Source organism: Trachemys scripta, chromosome 1, assembly GCF_013100865.1.
Source record: "Trachemys scripta elegans isolate TJP31775 chromosome 1, CAS_Tse_1.0, whole genome shotgun sequence".
NCBI classification, from domain to species: Eukaryota; Metazoa; Chordata; order Testudines; family Emydidae; genus Trachemys; species Trachemys scripta.
In genome coordinates, this window is record NC_048298.1 from 40,527,680 (window position 1) to 40,547,116 (window position 19,437).

At 40.7% G+C, this 19,437-nt stretch overlaps 1 protein-coding gene across 1 annotated transcript; it reads right to left on the minus strand.

Moving 5' to 3' along the window:
* Positions 1–820: 820 nt before the first annotated feature.
* Positions 821–19,007, minus strand: LOC117868042 (hyaluronidase-1-like). Its single transcript, XM_034753666.1, has 4 exons — positions 18,929–19,007; positions 11,023–11,981; positions 2,861–2,950; positions 821–1,614 (listed from the first exon to the last, which is right to left on the minus strand). Exons 2-4 carry the CDS (start codon positions 11,941–11,943, stop codon positions 1,186–1,188), a joined length of 1,440 nt encoding a protein of 479 aa, XP_034609557.1. The 5' UTR covers positions 11,944–11,981; positions 18,929–19,007; the 3' UTR covers positions 821–1,185.
* Positions 19,008–19,437: the final 430 nt, after the last annotated feature.

Here is a 19,437-nt window from a genome sequence, read left to right on the forward strand (position 1 = left end):
GGTGTGTTCCCAGAGGGTTTCTGTGGTGGCTGCTCCCCATTTCGTGCTCTTGATGAATCTCACTAATCCACTAACTCAGTCTGGTGATGGGCAGGGCAAGTGGAGCATCAGTCACAGGAGTGCTCTACCAGCTATACGTGGATTGAGCAGGGTGGAAAGTAGGGAATTCAGTGCCCAAGAGGCAGTGAGGAGCACACAACCCTCCCTGGCTGGAAGGAAGGAGAGAATGGAGCATCCCACCTCCCAGCAGTCAGGAGGAGGAAAGAGTGGGACTGTCTCCTTCCAAGTTGCAGGAGGGAGGAAGGAAAGGAGCATGTGGAGCTTACCCTTGCCAGGAATCCTATAAAGTGCCAGTGCCAGCACCTCTCTCAAAGACTGACAACATCAGACCTAAATGGATTTTAGAGGTAATTTTTTTAATGACTAACAAAGGTCGAACTGGGTTATCAGAAATTGCAGACAGGCCCAGTCTTTAGTCAAACAGCAGCTTGCAAATCAACAGGACAAAACTATCACAGAAAGTGTTGATACTCACTGAATTAACATGTGAGCCGAAATATAACTGAGTATATCTGTTCATATTCCAAATATTTAATGTGTGAGTTTATGGAGAATTCCCTGTGCCTTTCAAATCTTTATGTAGGAGCTGCTATACCAGCAGTGACATCCACAAACTGAAACCAGTTTGAGTCCTGATGCTACATTATTGTACGCCCAAAACTCCATTTGACTTTCATGGTGTTTAAACACAAGAGGAGTACAGACTAGACCCCAGTCAATGGGAAGATCCTCAAAATTAAAGTGTTCTAAATCATCCAGCCTTTGAAATAAATGGTCTTTACATCCTTTTTTTTTTCTGCTTGTCTAGGGACAAATCCTGAAGTCTTTACTCAGCTTTATTCAGTTCTCACTCGAGCAAAACTCCCAGTGGATCAGTAGAGTTTTGACTGATTAAGGAATGAGATAGAACAGTACGAGTGGGGCCAGTAAGAGGGAGATGCATTCGAAATCTCCTTAACACTCTGTGTAAAAATGCTGCCTTGCCCAGTAGGATTAGTACTTAAATGGAGAAGAATGAAGATAAAGCAACAGTCTGCAACACTATTTCCCATCTGAATAGAAACTTGCTAAGCAAGGAGATCTGAAGTCTCAACTGCAACGTTTCTTGCTTCCTTGTAAGAAACATTAGTGTATAATGAGAAGCAGAAAAACCTGCATGGATCCAAATAAAAGAAAGTTGAGCATTTTATTTTTTGATCTGTTAAACAAAGTGTGAGCCCATTGTTCAAGTAGACTTCGGTCAGGCAGTTCACAAAATATCCCAGTCCAGCCTTGGTAACACTGACATGTGAAGCTCTGCTTCATGGCCTTTATGTCTTCTGGTCTAGGTTTTCCAGTCACAAAGAATCTTGGGCCTTTTTCAGAATGGTGGACCCCAATCTCAAAACTATTGGGTGACAAGTGCAGATAAGCAGAAGAGTCACCGATTTTACGGATGCATCTCCCATTTTTCTTACACAGAACTTTACTGCAGAGTTTGGCTGCTGAGGTGACATTAATGACATAATGTCCTAAGGGGCCATCTATGTATTTTTTCACAACTGAACAGCTCTCCTGTAGGAAAACAAGAGTGTGACATGTTAATCAGTAACCAGAGTTATGTCCAAGTTACCATATTTTTGGTAGAATATTAACATGGAAGCACTGCTGGCTAAAGTGATATACTGAGATAAATCCTGAAGCCCTTACTCATGTGATTAGCCCCTGGCTTAATCTGCATTCATGGGAAGGCCAGTAAGATATTGACCTTTATTATAATCTTGCTTTTCTGTTTTGGGTGCCTGGTAGCAACATATTGAATGTTTTATTAAAAATAAGGTTTTCTAGTGGTTGTTGAAAAGGAACGATTTAAAATAAAAGAGGTTTAAAATATTTATTGATACATTGCTTTAGCACTAGGGATTTCTACACTGATCACCATAACCCTTTAACTTAGTAGTTACTAGACAATTTTCACTGGCTGGTGTGCAATGTGGAAAAATAGCTTTTGGGTTCTTCAGCTCCATGTTAAGCCACTGAACTTGTTTGGGAGTTCATACCACACCACTGCAGTCAATGGGAGTTTTGCCATTGACTTTGATAGTAGTAGGGTCAGACACTGAAAGAGGTTGCATCTTCCTGTATTGCTAATGTCCTATCAAAGGTCAGCTTGCCTTCTCCACCTGCAGCCTTTCTAAGAGTGAGGCTAGGGAGCTGGCCTATTAGGTGCCTTGCAAAGATAGACAATGCAACCTTCTGTCACCTTTGGTAATTACAGGAAAGGGGTCTATAAGACTTCTTTAGGTGAGTCCCAGGGCCTTGTGAGGAGGAGCAGGACTTTTCTTAGGTTGGGATTATATTCCACCAATGACTCTGTTATAAAATTTAGGACAAAGCTCAACATTTGGTCTGTGAAAAATGTTCCCCACCTCATCCTCTGCCAAATCCATAGCCTTGTGTTTGGTAACGTACAGATTATGCAAGCAGAACACTGCTAAACAGACTGTTTACATTTACATTTCAGTGTTTCAAACCGTATCTTATTATCTTGGTATTAGTGCTATCCGCTGCTATGGATGTCATCCATGTTTGGCCCTGGATGTGGTTCCTAGGAAGCAGTGGCTAATTTAAGTATGTTGTTAACAAGATGAAAGGACTCCCAAGCAGTCATCTTCAGCCAAAAGACTGGTGACAATGATGGGTGAGGGAGAGCTTCATTGTAAGGATGTAAAATGGTAGAAATGAGGATGGATGGGGAGAGAGGCTCTTATCAAGGACATAGCACTTAACCCGTGAACGTTTGTAAATCCACCCCACCTACCTTTGAGCTGGCATACTGCATGCTTCCCCAAAGGACAACCCCTGCTGCCCCCAAAGCAGCACTCTCTCCAATAGTGTTCACCAGGTCAGTCTGAAAGAGGAAAGTGTCAAAACTGGACATTGGAAAAGCATCAGAACCCATAGCACCAAATACAGGAGAGGACACACTAACATTTAAGCACTACTTTTTTCCAGAGGCGATGTTGATTTGTGCTGTAGAATCTTCATATTCAAAAAGGCCCCTAATGAGCTCCCTACTTCTTGGGGCAGGGACTTTTATTCTACGCTTGTACAGCTTCTAGCACAATGGGGTCCTGGGCCCTGTCTGGAGCTTCTAGGTGCTATCACAATCAGGGCCGGCTCTGGCTTTTTTGCCGCCCCAGGCAAAAAAGCCTCCCGCTGCCCCACCGCCCCCCGGCGGGGAGTGCAGCAGGGGAGGGCGCCGAGCCCGGCCGTGGCTCCGCTCTCCCCAGCAGCCGGAGCGCCGGGGGGAGGGCGGTGAGCCCAGCCGGGGCCCCGCTCTCCCCGACCGGCCAGAGTGCCGGGGGAGGGCGGCTCCGCTCTCCCTGGCTGGCCGGAGCGCCGGGAGGAGGGCAGCGAGCCCGGCCGGGGCCCCGCTCTCCCCGGGGGCCGGAGCACCGGGGGGAGGGCGGTTAGCCCGGCCGCGGCCCCGCTCTCCCTGGCCGGCCGGAGCGCCGGGAGGAGGGCGGAGAGCCGGGCCGCGGCCCCACTCTTCCTGGCCAGCTGGAGCACCAGGGGAGGGCAGCCCCGCTCTTCCTGGCCAGTCAGAGCACCGGGGGGAGGGCGGTGAGCCCGGCTGTGGCCCCGCTCTCCCCGGGTTAGCGCTGCCCCCCTCCAGGTGCCGCCCCAAGAACATGCTTGGAGAGCTGGTGCCTGGAGCCGGCCCTGATCACAATACAATTAATAGATAATAACGACAGTAGATCCAGGGACTCTCTGAAGGATTTTGAACATTGACTTACAGCAGAAACTGCAAAGGGGTGGGGTGGAAAGAGGGGAAGGAGTTAAAATAATTTTTAAAAAATGTTTTGCTTATTCACACAAATAAATGTACTTTCCTATCGATGTTTCAGTGTGTTATAGTATATTCAGAATGCTTCCTCCAGACAGACGGGAGGAGCAGAAAGGCAGTGACACTTTTGTGAACTGTAGTGCCTTGGACAATTTGTGTAGAATACTCTAGTACCTCTTTTGCAAGGGATTATAAATATGATGGTTTGTCATTTAGTCAGTCCATGAGTATTTGCAGTTCTAAGGCCTTGTCCATACACACAGGTTGTACCAATTTAACTATACTGGTATAGAGATTGGCAGACACAATTACACCAGTAATAACAGCGCATACACCAGGTAGAACTGTACAGGAAAGGAAATAAACCATATCAGTATAAGCACTTTTATACTTGATGATTGCCTGTTCTAGTCATTCCTTCTGAAGCACTTGACATTAGCTGTTGGAACATGGGATACTGGCTAGATGGACCACTGATCTGGTCCACTATGGCTGTTCTTATGTATTGGCATAACCTAGTCCGTGCTTGGGTTGTACTGATGTAACTATTTTGGTAAAAAATCACGATGTAATTATACCAATACAAAAACTGTGTTCAGACCAAGCCTCCTTAGTGTCACTTCAGCAATGTGTGTGAGCACTTCATAATACCAGAAAAAGAGAGGCTGGGGAGCCCTCCCAATGTAAAAAGATGCTATGGTGAAATGGCGCATTCAGTAAACTGCTACATTTAGCAGGGAAGGGAGGAAAATAAATAAACAAAACCCAGAGCAACTACCTTTCTTCCCCTTCCCCTAGATCCCTAGCAAGTGGCTTTCATTTGGGAATGTCAGGAATTTTCCTCCCATCCTCTGCAGCCTTTACAAAGAGAAATACAAACATCATATAAAGAACCTGCAAATTTCATAAACTCACTGGTACTCGATAGTATATTGATACGGTTTCCTTGTCTGCATCACTGTGAAATCATCCAAGGGCTCAGGAGATGATCATGTGATGGCAGTAGGTATATTAGAACTACAGATAGATAAAACTAGATGACTCCATTATTATTACTATTTATTATTTTTTTTAAAAATCACACACAACTCTCTTAATGCACTGAGCAGTTTATAAATAAGGACTTTCCTGTCCTGAAATGCTTCTTGTTCAAGAAAGTGAAGACACAAATCAGTGGATGAGGAAAAGGAGAGAGTGCTGAATTATTGAAGAAGCATATGAGGAGGATTCCTGGGACAAGTGAGTGGTGGAGGTGACCTTTAACTAAAGGTCAGATAAAATAATATTGGAAATCATGGAGATATTTTAAACAACAGGGTTTGCCTACTGGTCCGTCATGTAGGTTTCACAGTACTATACCATGTTATTGGGCTCACCTGCAGTTCATGGTGCTGCTGATCATCCAAGCAGTTCTTGAGAGCACTTTATTATCACTAAAATCATATAGTTCAGTGCTTTCTCCAGAAGAAGAGAGTAAGGTATGCCACTGGTGTTACTTTCATGTTGAAAATGGTGGTGTATTTTTTACTGGATTTAGTTTAGCAGTAAAAAAAAAATGTTTGGCTCAAAAATCAAACCTTGAAAAGTTGAGTGACTTTGTGCTATATCTAGAACTCTTGGTAATGAATGATCCCTAGCCCTTTTCTTCTGCAAAATACTTCACAAAGATTATAAAAACACAAATCCTCGACCATGACTGTTTTAAATCAACCACCTGGTGGTACAGTGAACTAGCATGACACACAGTTCAGCTCCTGTTAACAACTTGGTGATCTCTTCTCAGTCAGACAAAATAAGGGATCAATACATCAAACACATTTGAATGAACCAAAAACTGAACAGAGAGGGTTATTCACCTTGAGCAGTTACTGAGATTCTTCAAGATGTGTCACTATGAGTGCTCCACTTTAGGTGTCAGTACGTCCCTGCACTGTCAATTGGAGATTTTCAGTAGCAGTGTCCGGCAGGGCTGCATTGACACCTAAAGTAGAGCACCCACAGGGATAGCACTCGAAGAAGAATAGAAAATACGGACTTTTAAGGAAGTATGGTCCGGTGGTGGGCTCACTGGCTTCAGTGTCAGGAGCTCCAGGGTTTAATTACCTACTCTACCACAGACTTCCAATGTGATGTTGGGCAAGTCACGTAGCCTCTCTGTGCTTCAGATAATAGCACTTCCTTTCCTCATAGGGTGCTGTGAGGCCAAATACATTAAAATAATGTGAGGTTCTCAGATCCTATGGTGACAGTGGCCACATAAGTACATAGATAAGTAGATGGGCTAGGTAGTTAGCTGCCCTTCTCCTTGCTTTCTCCATCTCCACCCCTAGAGGAGCCATATGGAGGAAAGAGAGGGACTTGCAATATTTTAAAAGCTCCATTTTATAATATGCTTGTTTATCTTCCCTCACCCCCAAGCTGCTCAACATCCCCTCTGTGACTCAATAGCTGTTTAGCACACCAATATTTCCCTGCAATACCCTGGTTCCTCCTCTCGCTGCTGATGCTTAAGATCCTGTTCCAAGTTTTGGTTGCTGTTTCCAGCAACCAAAGACCCTCAAGACTCTGCTCCTGTGCTGGTGTTCTGGACTAGCCCCCTGGGGGAGAGTAGAATCCTCACTCCATATAAACAAAAAGGGAATTCCTCTCTCACCAGGGCTCCTTCCACAAGCTGATTAGCTGGGTGATTTCATTTTGTATTGAAAAATGGAAGGAGGAGCACTAAACTGTTCAAATTTATCAACATGAAAGGAAACTGGTGCTGCAATTGGAGCTGGTCGCATACAACAAAAAATGTTTGTGTTCTTTACTTCAAATTCTGAATGGCTCTTTGTTTCAAACTAGTCATATGCCATCTTATTCTGTATGGGAGAATATTTGTGCAAAGGTGGCTTTGCTCATGGGGAATGGCCTTTGTACAAATACACACCGTGACATGAGGACACGGGTATTTCTACATGAACAAGAGTCGCTGTTATTCATTATTCATCATTTATTTGTCATTCTGCTTTATGAAAAGATTTGTTCTTCCAGTCAGGGAGCAGAAACAATGCCATGTAACTTCAATCACTGATCACACATTATTAATAGCAAGTAGTCTAGCGGGACAGTTTCTGAACACCCTAGAGCATCAATATAGAGAATCATTTGCATAAATTATGTGGTGAATACTTAGAGATAAGAGAGCCATTCATAGAAGTTAGGATCTGTTGGCAAATGATTTGTAAAGAGAAATGAGGCAAGGGGGACACAACTGCAGGGACATTCCTGGCCTCTGGATTTTAATCTTTCGTGGGGCTCTTATACCTGCAGCTCTTTCTGATGGTTCCCACAACTGTTGCTTCAACTTAACTTCTTTCATTGTGGTGCTTGCTTTATCTTTAGCACTGTACATGTTAGGGCTTGTGCACAACATCTTATTTTGTCAGCAACCAAACAAAAGCTAAATTTCCATAGGGCTAGATTGTCCCACTCAGCCATGGTAGCATATAAGGGGGAGTAAAGTCCTTATTACCCCCTTGCTCACATTATGACTATAGCAGGGAGCTACTCTGCATTGTTAGCAAGGGGGGGTGGGGAATGTGAGTAGATTTGTTTCTGTTCCCCCTATATTTGCTGCCCAGAGTAGCTGACGGGGGTCATAGGAAGGTGTAAAGTGCTCCAGAAAAGAAGTGAAACTTTCCCCAGGTGCTGGGAAGGAATCTCTGACTCTCTGAGCTACAGTTGGATGTCCTGTCTGCTACTGGAGCAGTGCAGAGTGTGAGATTACAGTAGGTATCAGTGTCCAAGTATGTTTCACAAGAGCTGATATAAAATCATTTGAGGACATCAGGGCTATGAAACAATAGATTTAAAACATTAAAGCCATGAACATTGTTTTCCTGATCATTGGAGCTCTTTCCGGTGCTCTATCTATAAAAAGCCTGCCGGTTCCCAAGCTCCACTCATAGAGCTCATGCTGCCAAATATGTAGTCTGGAGAAGCTACAAGCCTGGTACCCATGATCAGTCTTTGAAGACATATATTTTGTTTTCACTACAAAATACATATTTGAACATTCCTCATGGGGGATTCCCCCTGCTGTGAATGGGCTGTGCACACAGGTGCTGAATGTTTTAGAAAAGATCTCTGAAACATCCAGGTCTGAAAAGAAGGTGATATGCAACTAAAAGACAGCTCAGTGGATAAAAGGGTAACTTATGGGCAATATTATTTTCAGTTACTATTATTGAATGTGGAAGCTAGTTCAAGGTAAACAATTAACTTTGTACAGCCTCATATGTTCGAAAGCTTGCATAATATATAATTGTGCTAGATTTCATATTGTAGGATGTTTAGCTAGTGTTAATGGTATTTTTATTTTAATCCCCAGATCTATGTGTGTTTATGATGAACATACCTATTAGAGCCAACGCTTGCCGAAGTATTCACTAACTTTGTGTGCCTATATTTTGAGTTCTCAGGTGAAGAGACCTTGGCTGGAATCCTAACTGCTGAAAAAAAACTAGGAGTCCTTGTGGCACCTTAGAGACTAACAAATTTATTTGGGCATAAGCTTTCGTGGGCTAGAACCCACTTCATCAGATGTATGAAGTAAAAGATACAGGAGCAGGTATAAATACATGAAAGAATGTGGGTTGCTTTACCAAGTGTTAAGTCAGTCTAATGATATAAATCAATTAACAGCAGGATACCAAGGGAGGAAAAATAACTTTTGAAGTGGTAAGAGAATGGCCCATTACAGACAGTTGACAGGTCAGTCCTCGCTTACAGACAGCCCCTCAACCTGAAGCAAATACTCACCAGCAACTACACACCACACAACAAAAACACCAATCCAGGAACCAAACCCTGCAACAAACCCCGGTGCCAACTCTGTCCACATATCTATTCAAGGGACACCATCATAGGACCTAACCACATCAGCCACACCATCCAGGGCTCGTTCACCTGCACATCTACCAATGTGGTATATGCCATCATGTGCCAGCAATGCGCCTCTGCCAGGTACATTGGCCAAACTGGACAGTCTCTATGCAAAAGAATAAATGTACACAAATCTGACATCAGGAATCATAACATTGAAAAAGCAGTAGGAGAACACTTCAACCTCTCTGGTCACTCAATAACAGACCTCAAAGTGGCAATTCTTCAACAAAAAAAACTTCAAAAACAGACTCCAACGTGAAACTGCAGAACTGGAATTAATTTGCAAACTAGATACCATCAGATTAGGCCTGAATAAAGAGTGGGAGTGGTTGGGTCATTACAAAACCTAACTCTAATTTCCCCAATACTAATTTCGCCCTACTGTTACTCACACCTTCTTGTCAACTGTCTGTAATAGGCCACTCTCTTACTTCTTCAAAAGTTATTTCTCCTCCCTTGGTATCCTGCTGTTAATTGATTTATCTTGTTAGACTGACTTAACACTTGGTAAAGCAACCCCCATCCTTTCATATATTTATACCTGCTCCTGTATCTTTTACTGATGAAGTGAGTTCTAGCCCACAAAAGCTTATGTCCAAATAAATTTGTTAGTCTCTAAGGTGCCACGAGGATTCCTCGTTTTTTTTTTATACAGACTAACACGGCTACCACTAAAACCTAACTCTGCTGAAGTCAATAGCAAAATTCCCATTGGCTTCAGCAGGGCCAGGATTTCATCCCTTGGTGCTTGACTGTCAGAAGTGCTGAGGACAAGCAGTTCCCATGGAAGAGAATCCTCAGCATCTCTGAAACTCTGATGTCTCACAGAGAAGTCTCCAGCTGAGAATTAACAAGCTGAGGCACACAAAGTTAGTGAAAGCTTCTGAAAAGGTGGCTGTATACCTTGTATTTCCTCAGTAAGCAGCCAGAGAGACTGACTGGGTCTGCACAGCTCCAGCAGGAATCCCCCACTCATAGCTCCAAACTGGACCAGTCAAATGGGAGCACTCTGGAACCTGTGGGATTGAATATGCACACACACCCATGGCAAGTGAGAGTAGACGGACACAGCCCTGATATTGAGCCCACATCACTCCAAGCCACCAACCACAATGCCATTTTTGTAGGGGGAACACCACAGCTCTCCATGACCCAAGAGTGGGCTGGGAGGGAGGAAGGAGAGGGGCATCAATATCCAAAGAGGGCTATTAATGCTGTCAGGAGGTAGCTCCCTGCCCTCCAACTGTGTCCGCACCTCAGGTATGGATCAAACCAAATCCTTCCATGCCCAGGGTAGGACAGCCTATAGCAAAAGGCTATTTAGGAAGCCATTCAGGAATTACATGCTCTGAGCAGTTGCATAGACAGGATCCAAAACAAAGTTTATGATTACCACAGTTATCAGAAATCTTAATGTCTGTGTGTATATCTCAACCACCTATTTGTAACCTGCATATATTTATTGTATTTTTTAAAATATTTCCTTCAATTATCATTGGCTGAAGAGGCATCACATGACACAGAAATTGTATTTCTGTAATACAGTAGATTTAAAAAGCCAAAAACCAGATACTCAGTTACTGTGCATAATCAGACATACTGTACTTTCAGAAAACAATATGGCCAGGAGAACACACTCATCCTTCCTCTAGGAAGCCTCGAGGAAGCCTGCTGTCACATTCTGCCTCTGTGCAAGTTTTCTCATGCAGGAGCTAGGAATGCCAAGCTAAACTTGGGCTTACCTAGTTGATATGTCTAGTTCATTTCTGTACCAAGTGAGCTTCCATTTTGGGAAGAAAACAAATAAACTCAACCCTGAGATTCCTTTCTCATGAGCGTTTATCTTCCCTTAATATTAATGGATTTCAAACTTCACTGAGATTTGTCAACTCCATTTCTCAAACTGATGAATTAATTTGAAATATTTAATTACTTAAGGAAACAATTGCTTTGTACTTTCTTCTAAATTTCTCTCATAAAAAGAATACAACATTATTCTACAGTAATAGACCAAACCACAGCAGGATCACTATTGAAAGCTGTAGTGTTTTGTACCATGACTGTAGTGTCTTTCTTTACCAGGATAGTTCTATATATGAAACACAAATGCATCTATAACTGTTATTATGCAAGGAGAAACTCCTAGGAAGTGCTTTTTCCAAGAGATTCTAATCTTTAGATTTCTATATATGTCTGCTTACCTCTGTCAAAACATGTAAAGTATAGGCATAAAATGGTCTGGAGTAAACAAAAACAGGCAAAACATAGTCTTTTCTAGCAACTGAGGCAATACGTATTGCTTCCTTAACCCGATAATGAACGAACTTCAGAGCATTTGGACTTGACTTCAATATATAATCCAGATAGATGGATGGATAAAGAGCGGTACTTTCTTTCCACAGCCAAAGCAGGAGATCATTGCGGGACGATTCAATGTCTGGGCATCTACCTGTGTATACTTTTGGATGTTCTTTGTAATCGTAATTGTAGCAGTCTGGGTAAAGATAATAACCCCATAGACCATTCGGTCTCATGTGCTCAGCCAGAAGGATAGTGTTGTTCATAAAACTCTTGCCAGCATTTTCAAATTCTTCCTTAGCAACTTTCCTAATTTTGTCCTCTGACCACTGAGGATGGTGTCTCCTAACCAGTTCGAGAGACTTATTTCTATAAATGGTTTTATTACCCCAGTTCCTGTCCCACTGGGGCCTCCAGTTTTCCCAGTCAATGACTGCAAGTCCTTGGAATTTCTTCATGGGTATGGAATGGTCAATGTCAGACTTAGCTTTGTTAAGGTGTTTTATTAGACTCTCATTCTGTGGCACCCCTCCATTGATAGGAACCCCATTGTCTAAGTAATAGGGGTAATGCCCCAAATGAGTGTGATAAAAGATTGTCACATTGGAGCCACTCAAAGTTTCATTGGTGTTTGATGCAATGTCAAAAACTCTGAGATCTAGGTCCACCTTGTACCGCAGTCTGCACTGTTCCGTAGGTGCATTCCAAACAACAATGAAAGGTTTGTGGAGTAGCAGTGGGGCCTTTGCCTGCTTGAGCAGTTGGCCATCAACCATAATAAGCAGCATTGTAATTTCTATCCATTTAATCCACAGATTACACATGGTATGCTGTTTTCGCTGGGGCTAATGCGATGGTTTCCCTGAGAACAAAAACAGGAAGAGACTTTTTTTAAAAAAGCAATATTCACAGCAAGGACAGATATTGTGTCAAAGAAATGGCTTTTATTTTGGGTTTCTTTTTTAACTTTGTACTCACAACAGATATGGACAAAGACAAAACTATAATCAGGACAAAAATAAGTCAGCGTTTAAATGCCTTCAAGGATGAGGTGCGTACCTGGGGAAACTATTCTACAGATTGGTAGATCTCACTGTCAGGTCAGGAAGCACTTTCCAATACTCAGCCTTTTCTTGATTTCCATTCTGCCAAGACACTTTCCTGTCTTCATTCAAACCCCTCTGAAAGACTCACTTCTTCCATGAAGACACAAGAATTGACTTAATAATATAATAATATTAGAATATTTTTAAAACAAAAGCGTCCTACTTATTCTGTGTTTCAGTTTCCCTGAATATCCTGTGTACTCACCATCTGTTTTACTTAGGATGTAACATTTTGGGATCTAAAACTGTCTTTTGGGGACATCTAGGGGTCATCACAATTTAAATAGTGCAATATATACATAGTGCAATAATAATAATAATAATTATTATTATTATAATTATAATTAAAGCTTCTTAGTGCTGGAACGACCTGAATTGTGTGCCAGTTCAGTACTGAGCATATTGTGAGTAGTTTTTTCACCACTTTCCCTGACTTTTTTTGCTGCCTTCTGCCTTTTGTCATTGGAAAGAAGTTAAAAAGTGAGTGTTTTTTCACAGCAAAATGAAACTTCTCCAAAAAATGTATTCTGTTTTTTGTTGACAAATGAAAAATGTCACACAAAACTAAAGTGGTTTTGTTTCAAAAGTTTTCACAGACTATTTGTATCTTTGTGCAGCTAGCTGTAGCCAGATTCACCCTGTTTTTCCTGTAGCTCTGATCCTTTCTGACACTCTGGTTCTATGATTTTTTCTTCTTATATTACCCACTGACTTATAGCTCCACATCAATGGAATGGGAGAAGGTAATTTAAACAAAAGCCATGATGGAAGTGTCTTTCTCACTGAGATTAACCAAGAGAACTCAGATATGTGGTAATATATACCACGTGTCTAAGAAAAGAATAAGGCCCATGTTTATTACTATCTACTGTGGAACAAAATCATCATTTTTCTAAAGGAATAGGTGGAAGAATTATGATCCCTCAGCAGGCCAGAAGAATGACATTATTAATGACTTTGGAAAGTGTGAAGGCTAGTTGTTATACTAGATTTAACTTAGATATCAGTATGGTAAAGAGAATTAATTATATTAAACTCAACAAAGCATCCATGGAAGTGTCAAGTACCTACGAAAAAGTGGAACTGATTTTTGTTTAAAATGTTAGTGGAAGTGAATGAGTATTGTGAGACCAGATCTGCCATCAGGCTGCAAGTGCACCCTCCCCAATTACCCACGGCAGGTACAATGAAGTAGAAGGATATCCAGTTTGTACATTATTTGAAGAAGTGTTGCCGCTTGCAAGTGATATATCTGGGACTGGGACTCCCCTAGTCTTTTGTGCCTCCCTTCCATTTTCATCCTCTAGCCTCTAGTATTGTGTCTCTCTCCCTCTTCACCAGTCCCCTCTCCTAGACTTTTGCTTTTTCCTCTTGATTCCACTCCCTTGGCCTCCGGTCTCTGATATAGCAACCATTTTCCTCCCCAACCCCTGTTTCTCTCTTTTCCCACCCCCTCTCCAACTCTTTTCCTTTCCTTAGCCAATTGCTACAGTAAGGAGAATGGGAAAGACAAATGACAGAATTAGTACTAAGCTATCAACCTGTTGACAGGTTTGAGGAGGATAACAAGGAGGACTCCTAAGATGAGAGCCAAACTTCCTACCCTCCCCTACAGATGACACCAGCCAAAGTGTTGGAACACACACATAAAAATAAATGGAACGTACCTTTCATTACACTCTGAAATATTTTGACAGCGGCCTTCTCTACCTCCCCTTGGTCCTGCAACTTTCCTGCCTCCTTCTCCCTCTCTTTATCTGAAATTATCTGGTTGTTTGTACAGTGCCTAGACCATGGGGACTTGATCCCTGATGGGGATCCTGAGGCACTATCACAACATAAATAAAAATTTTTATTATTCAAGTCCCATTATAACTGTATTTTCTCCTTGCTTATAGCTAGAAAAAAAGTTTAATTTGCACAGAAACCTTCAGGAAAGCAAGGAATTCTTTCTCCAGAAGGCTCTCATCTGTTCTCAGTCAACATATGTTGAATACCTTTAACAGGTTTACTCATGTATATTGTGGTCGCAGGCATTGTTCATTAAAACCTCTCACCATTAGACACTGAAGGATAATACTTTGTTGATGAACAGAAAGAATTCCTAAAACTCTTTGTATTGCGAACAAGAAGCAATCAAGATCTATTGACTTAAAATTGGTTTTTGCAAATTGTGATTTTATTGCAGATGTTATTTTTCACTTCAGAACAATGTTTAAGGCCAAGTGGAGCAAGTCTTTACAAAAATAAATAAGGTTAATATTTGATGCTGAAATACTGAGGGAAAACACAATTATCTACTATTTCACAAATGTGCCACACAATCTCCTAAACATGAACAAAATGTCTTTTATTACTGGGGCCACTGCTGTTTATCCAGACTGTGAGTTTATTGGTCTCATGCATGAGCACTAATTGGACTACCTCAATCCCAGCTCTATAATGAGCACAGGCGCTAACAATTCCATTTTGCAGTTCATTTTCAATCTTGGTTCAAATTCGCCTGTTTTTCTCATTCTGTGACACATTGTCATAGTTCATTTAACTTTCAAAGGACGTGCCTATCTTTCTTTGTCCCTGGAGTGTTCTCAAAACAGAATCTGCTGTCAATGTTTCTGCTCTATATTCTAAAAACAAAAACAGCCCCTCATAAAAAAAGAGTTCAGGGCTTGATCCAAAACACATTGAAGTCAATGAGAGTCTTTCTGTTGTCCTCAAGTGGGCTTCAGATCAGGCACTCAAAGCACAAAATTAAGTGCAATTTGCTATTTATGTCTGCATATGTTGTTGAAGTTTAAGATGGTAAGGCTACTGGACTAATTAGAGTATATCCTTTAATCACTGATAATTGCTCCTCAGTGAATAAAAAAAAGTTGATACATTTCTGTGAGTTTCCATCACTATTTATGTAAATAAAAATGTGCAGAATACAGTTTTCTCAAGCAAATTCTGTTAATTTAAAATAAACTTTTATATCCACTGTGCCTAAATATTTTCCATCAAAGTATGCAACTTGCAATGGGTTGATATCAGCTGAAATTGAGAGGGAGGAGGGGTTATTCTGAAATTGAGAGGGGGGGAGTTATTCTCTTTTACTTTAAAAGAAACACCTTTATGCCTAATCAAGACAATGTAGACCTCCCCCCCAAAAAAAAAAAATTATTGAAGTGCACTTTAAGCACTAATAAAACAATACCCTCCTAAATTGTGAATACATCTAACTTGACTTCTTCCATGCATGCAGTGTTGTTGTAGCCATATTGGTCCCAGAATATTAGAGATACCAGGAGGTAATATCTTTTATTGGACCAACTTCTGTTAGTGAGAGAGACAAGCTTTCAGGCTTACTCAGAGACCTGAAGAAAAGCTCTGTTGAAAGCTTGTCTCTCTCACCAACAGAAATTAATCCAATAAAAGATCTCATTCACCAGGTCTCTTTGATCTCTTCCAGACAACCAACTGCTACTTGGTCTCTTTTGTTGATTATTTGAGCTATTTGGACTCCAACACTCCTCATGACAGTTGATATTTCAGTGTCTAATTTATAATATATTAGCCCTCTGATGTAATCTCCCATATTATATTCCACCATCTGTATATTGACTTCTTGAGAAACTATAATCTATACATTTAATATTAATACATTTCTATTTTTCTATTTTACAATCCTTGTTTCTAATTGTCCTTGAATCTCAAATGTTTCCATCTCTACTGGATAAATGAGTTACATTTATGGACATATTCTCTATTAAAAAGTTATTCTGGAATAACTGGAATAATTTTTTCACCAACACAGATTGATCATGTGTGGCATTTTGTGTCAAAGAATCACAAAAAAAAAGACTTTTTCTTCATTCAAAGAATTGCTTACTAAAACTTGAGAACTACCCACCATGTATTTTAGTTAATATTCAGTGTTCTAAAGGTAACATTATGATGTGATTTTTATCTCATTATTATTTTTGTCCCTGTAACTTAAGGACCCTTCTTTCTAAATAAGGGATATCCAATCCTTTCTTTCTACTTACTGTGAGGTATGGGTATTGTTTCTTCAAATCAGTAAGCCAGAGCCAGGCAGGAGAGGGCTGGCAAGGTTCGAAGCAGAAGCTTTGCAATGAAGCAGAGAGAATAGCTTTAGGCTACTTAAAGGTCATATTATGTTATGGACATATTAGCTAGCACATACTAACTAACATGTTACAAAACTCTGGGATAGACAAGGCAGTGTGTGTTTTAATACATACTGAGCTGGTTGAGTTAAAATCAAGGGGAACTTAGGCTTTAAAACAAGCTTAACAACATGTTAAAGTAATCACTATCTTGTCTACACTGGACTTAGAACATGTTAGTTAGCACGTGTTAGCTAACACACCTTTAAGACCTAGCCTAGACAAAATCTTAGGCATGACCTACCCACAATGTTTGTACTGGTATAACTATTTAAGTCAGAGATGAGAATTTTTACCAAAATAGTTACACTGGTACAACCCCTCGTAGTGTGTGTGCAGTTATCCCAATATAAAGGTATAACTCATGGAGGTGGTTTTTTTAGAGCGCTGGGAGAGCTCTCTCCCAGAGCTGTGCCGCGACCAAACAAACCACGTTAAAGCACTGCCACAGCAGCACTTTAACGTTGTCAGTGTAGACTAGCCCTTATACTTGGATAGCTTATTACCTACACTGATAGAGGTACATTTATACCACTATAATTTCATCTACAGTGTTGTACCACTCTAACTACACCCGTATAGTTAAAAGAGTACAACTTATGTGTGTAGACAAGGCCTTAGAAGGAACACTGTTTTCCTTATTTCCAATAGAGTTCCTTGCTCTGTGTTAGAAGAAAGTGACTTGTTCTGTGATTCTTTGCCAGTGTCACATAAAGTCCATCAGTGACAGTGTATTATGTGCTTTATTGTTATTTATATTGTGTTTGTTGAAACTAAGATATTGAAGTATTGCCAGCTCCTATATTTCATCAGACATCAGACAACCATGAGATTAGTTTAAAAATCATGAGATTTTAAAAATAACACATTTGGATTTTTTTTTTAAATTTGGATTCTTCTGGCATTTGAGCCTGTATGTTTCATGTTTTCAAGCTTTTTTCACCCACAACAATGACGGCTAGAAATTTACACTTTTTTTTTTTTAAATGAAAGCTGATATTCTCATGTAATCGCAGGACTGTTGGAGCTAAGGCTTTGAAGAACCACCAAATATTGTGAGACTCATGATAAAATCTCATGAGATTGAAAAAAGTAAACATCAAAAAAAAAGAGCATGCATGTGTTACTGCTGCCTTGTGATGGTAGCTCCCTTCATGCTCCAAGCTATACTATAATTCACTTTATAAATCCAATTTTGATCCCTGGACCGAACTTTCTCACACATAATCCCACCCCACCTGAAATTTTGTATGTGCACTTTGATGCCTTATATCTTACTTTTCACATACACTATTCTGTTCCCATCCACTATCCAGATGTCATCTGGAAATCCCATGTACCCCATTCACCCTTCCAGTACTGATCAGAGACCCTAAACTCCAAATGTAGGCAAGAGATTAACCTGCATTTTGCGCTTCCTTCACATGTGGGCAACAGGCTCACCTCTCAGTGCCGTGTAAATCTTTGCAAAACTGGCAATAGTTCCCCAGCTGTACCTGATAAAAGGGTGTGCATGGGTCACATCATCAAAGACCCATGCTGTTGTAATCTATGATTGCAAAATGAAAATATAGTTGGGGACGAGAGCACAAAGATGAGGATGGTACAGGAATCTTAACCTTGAATTACATAAGAATGGCCATACTGGGTCAAAATCAATGGTCCATCTAGCTCAGCATCTTGTCTTCCAACAGTGGCCAATGCCAGGTAGTCAGAGGGAATGAACAGAACAGACAATCACTGAGTGATCCATCCCCTGTTGTCCACTCCAGCTTCTGGCAGTCAGAGGCTAGGGACACCCAGAATATGGAGTTGCATCTCTGTCCATATTAGCTAATAGTTATTGATGGACCTAACCTCCATGAATTTATCTAGTTCTTTTTGTAACCTGGATATAGTTTTAGCCTTCACAACATCCCCTAGCAATGAGTTCCAAAGGTTGACTGTGCGTTGTGTGAAGAAGTTCTTCCTTTTGTTTGTTTCAGACCTACTTCCTATTAATGTTTGAGCATTAATGAGTTTTTAAAATTACAATCCTCTATTCACATTTTTAGAAGAGAGATATGACAACCTTAACAAATCTTTTGCGTCTGCAATTATGCATGTTTTACATAACTATTTAACTGTTGCAATATAAAAGAATTAGTTAACATAAGAGTGGCTGCAATTAGGTGATATTTATGCTACCACCAAGTCACAGCACCTTATTAAAGGAGTCCAAACTCACCAATATACCACTTGGCCCATACATTCTACTGGTCTTTCAGGAACAATGGACTAATCCTGGTCTTCTCTGCCCTATTAAATGAAAGTAGTCCCACTGATTTCATTGGGACTACTCAAATGAGTACATTGAGTGGGATATGGCCAAATGTATTTTTAAACTGTCTCATTTCACAGTTGTTAGTAAGCTGAGATGTAATATGCTCTATGTTTGCCTGTTCCCTTTTCAGTTGACCTTCCTATTTTTCAAACTGAAATTTCACAAAAAGAAAGGGAAAGAGGAAGAGTATAAATTATGGAAGGACACTTACTGTATCTACTGGGCACCCTGGTCAACTGCTGGAATGTTCTTCATATTGTTCACTTCTACTTTCCCTGTTGAATTCTGAGAGTTAGCTCTTGCCACCTCTGGAAAACATTACAGATTTGCAGAGACCAGGTGTCTAAATACGTAGCTTTTTATATTTCAGGTTCTCTGTTAATATGAAAAAATATGTTGGAAGAAATTATACACATAACAGGGCATTCAGAAGTTGTGCTGTTATTTGATACATCCAATAACAAAGAATTCCAGATCATGCTTTGTCACACTCTGATTTTGCCACGTGTAACAAGAAGTCATTGTTACTGAAATGACATTGTCAAGTATGCATGTATTTATTTTAAACCCCTTTTTCAGTATTGATGATTTCCTTTTAGAACCTATTTTAGAACATATAGAACAGATTTTCCTTGCAGTTTTCTCATGTTACATTTGGAAAGCACTAATTGTGTCTGTGTTTCTTACAAAGCACATATCAAAAAACAGATACAACTCTCA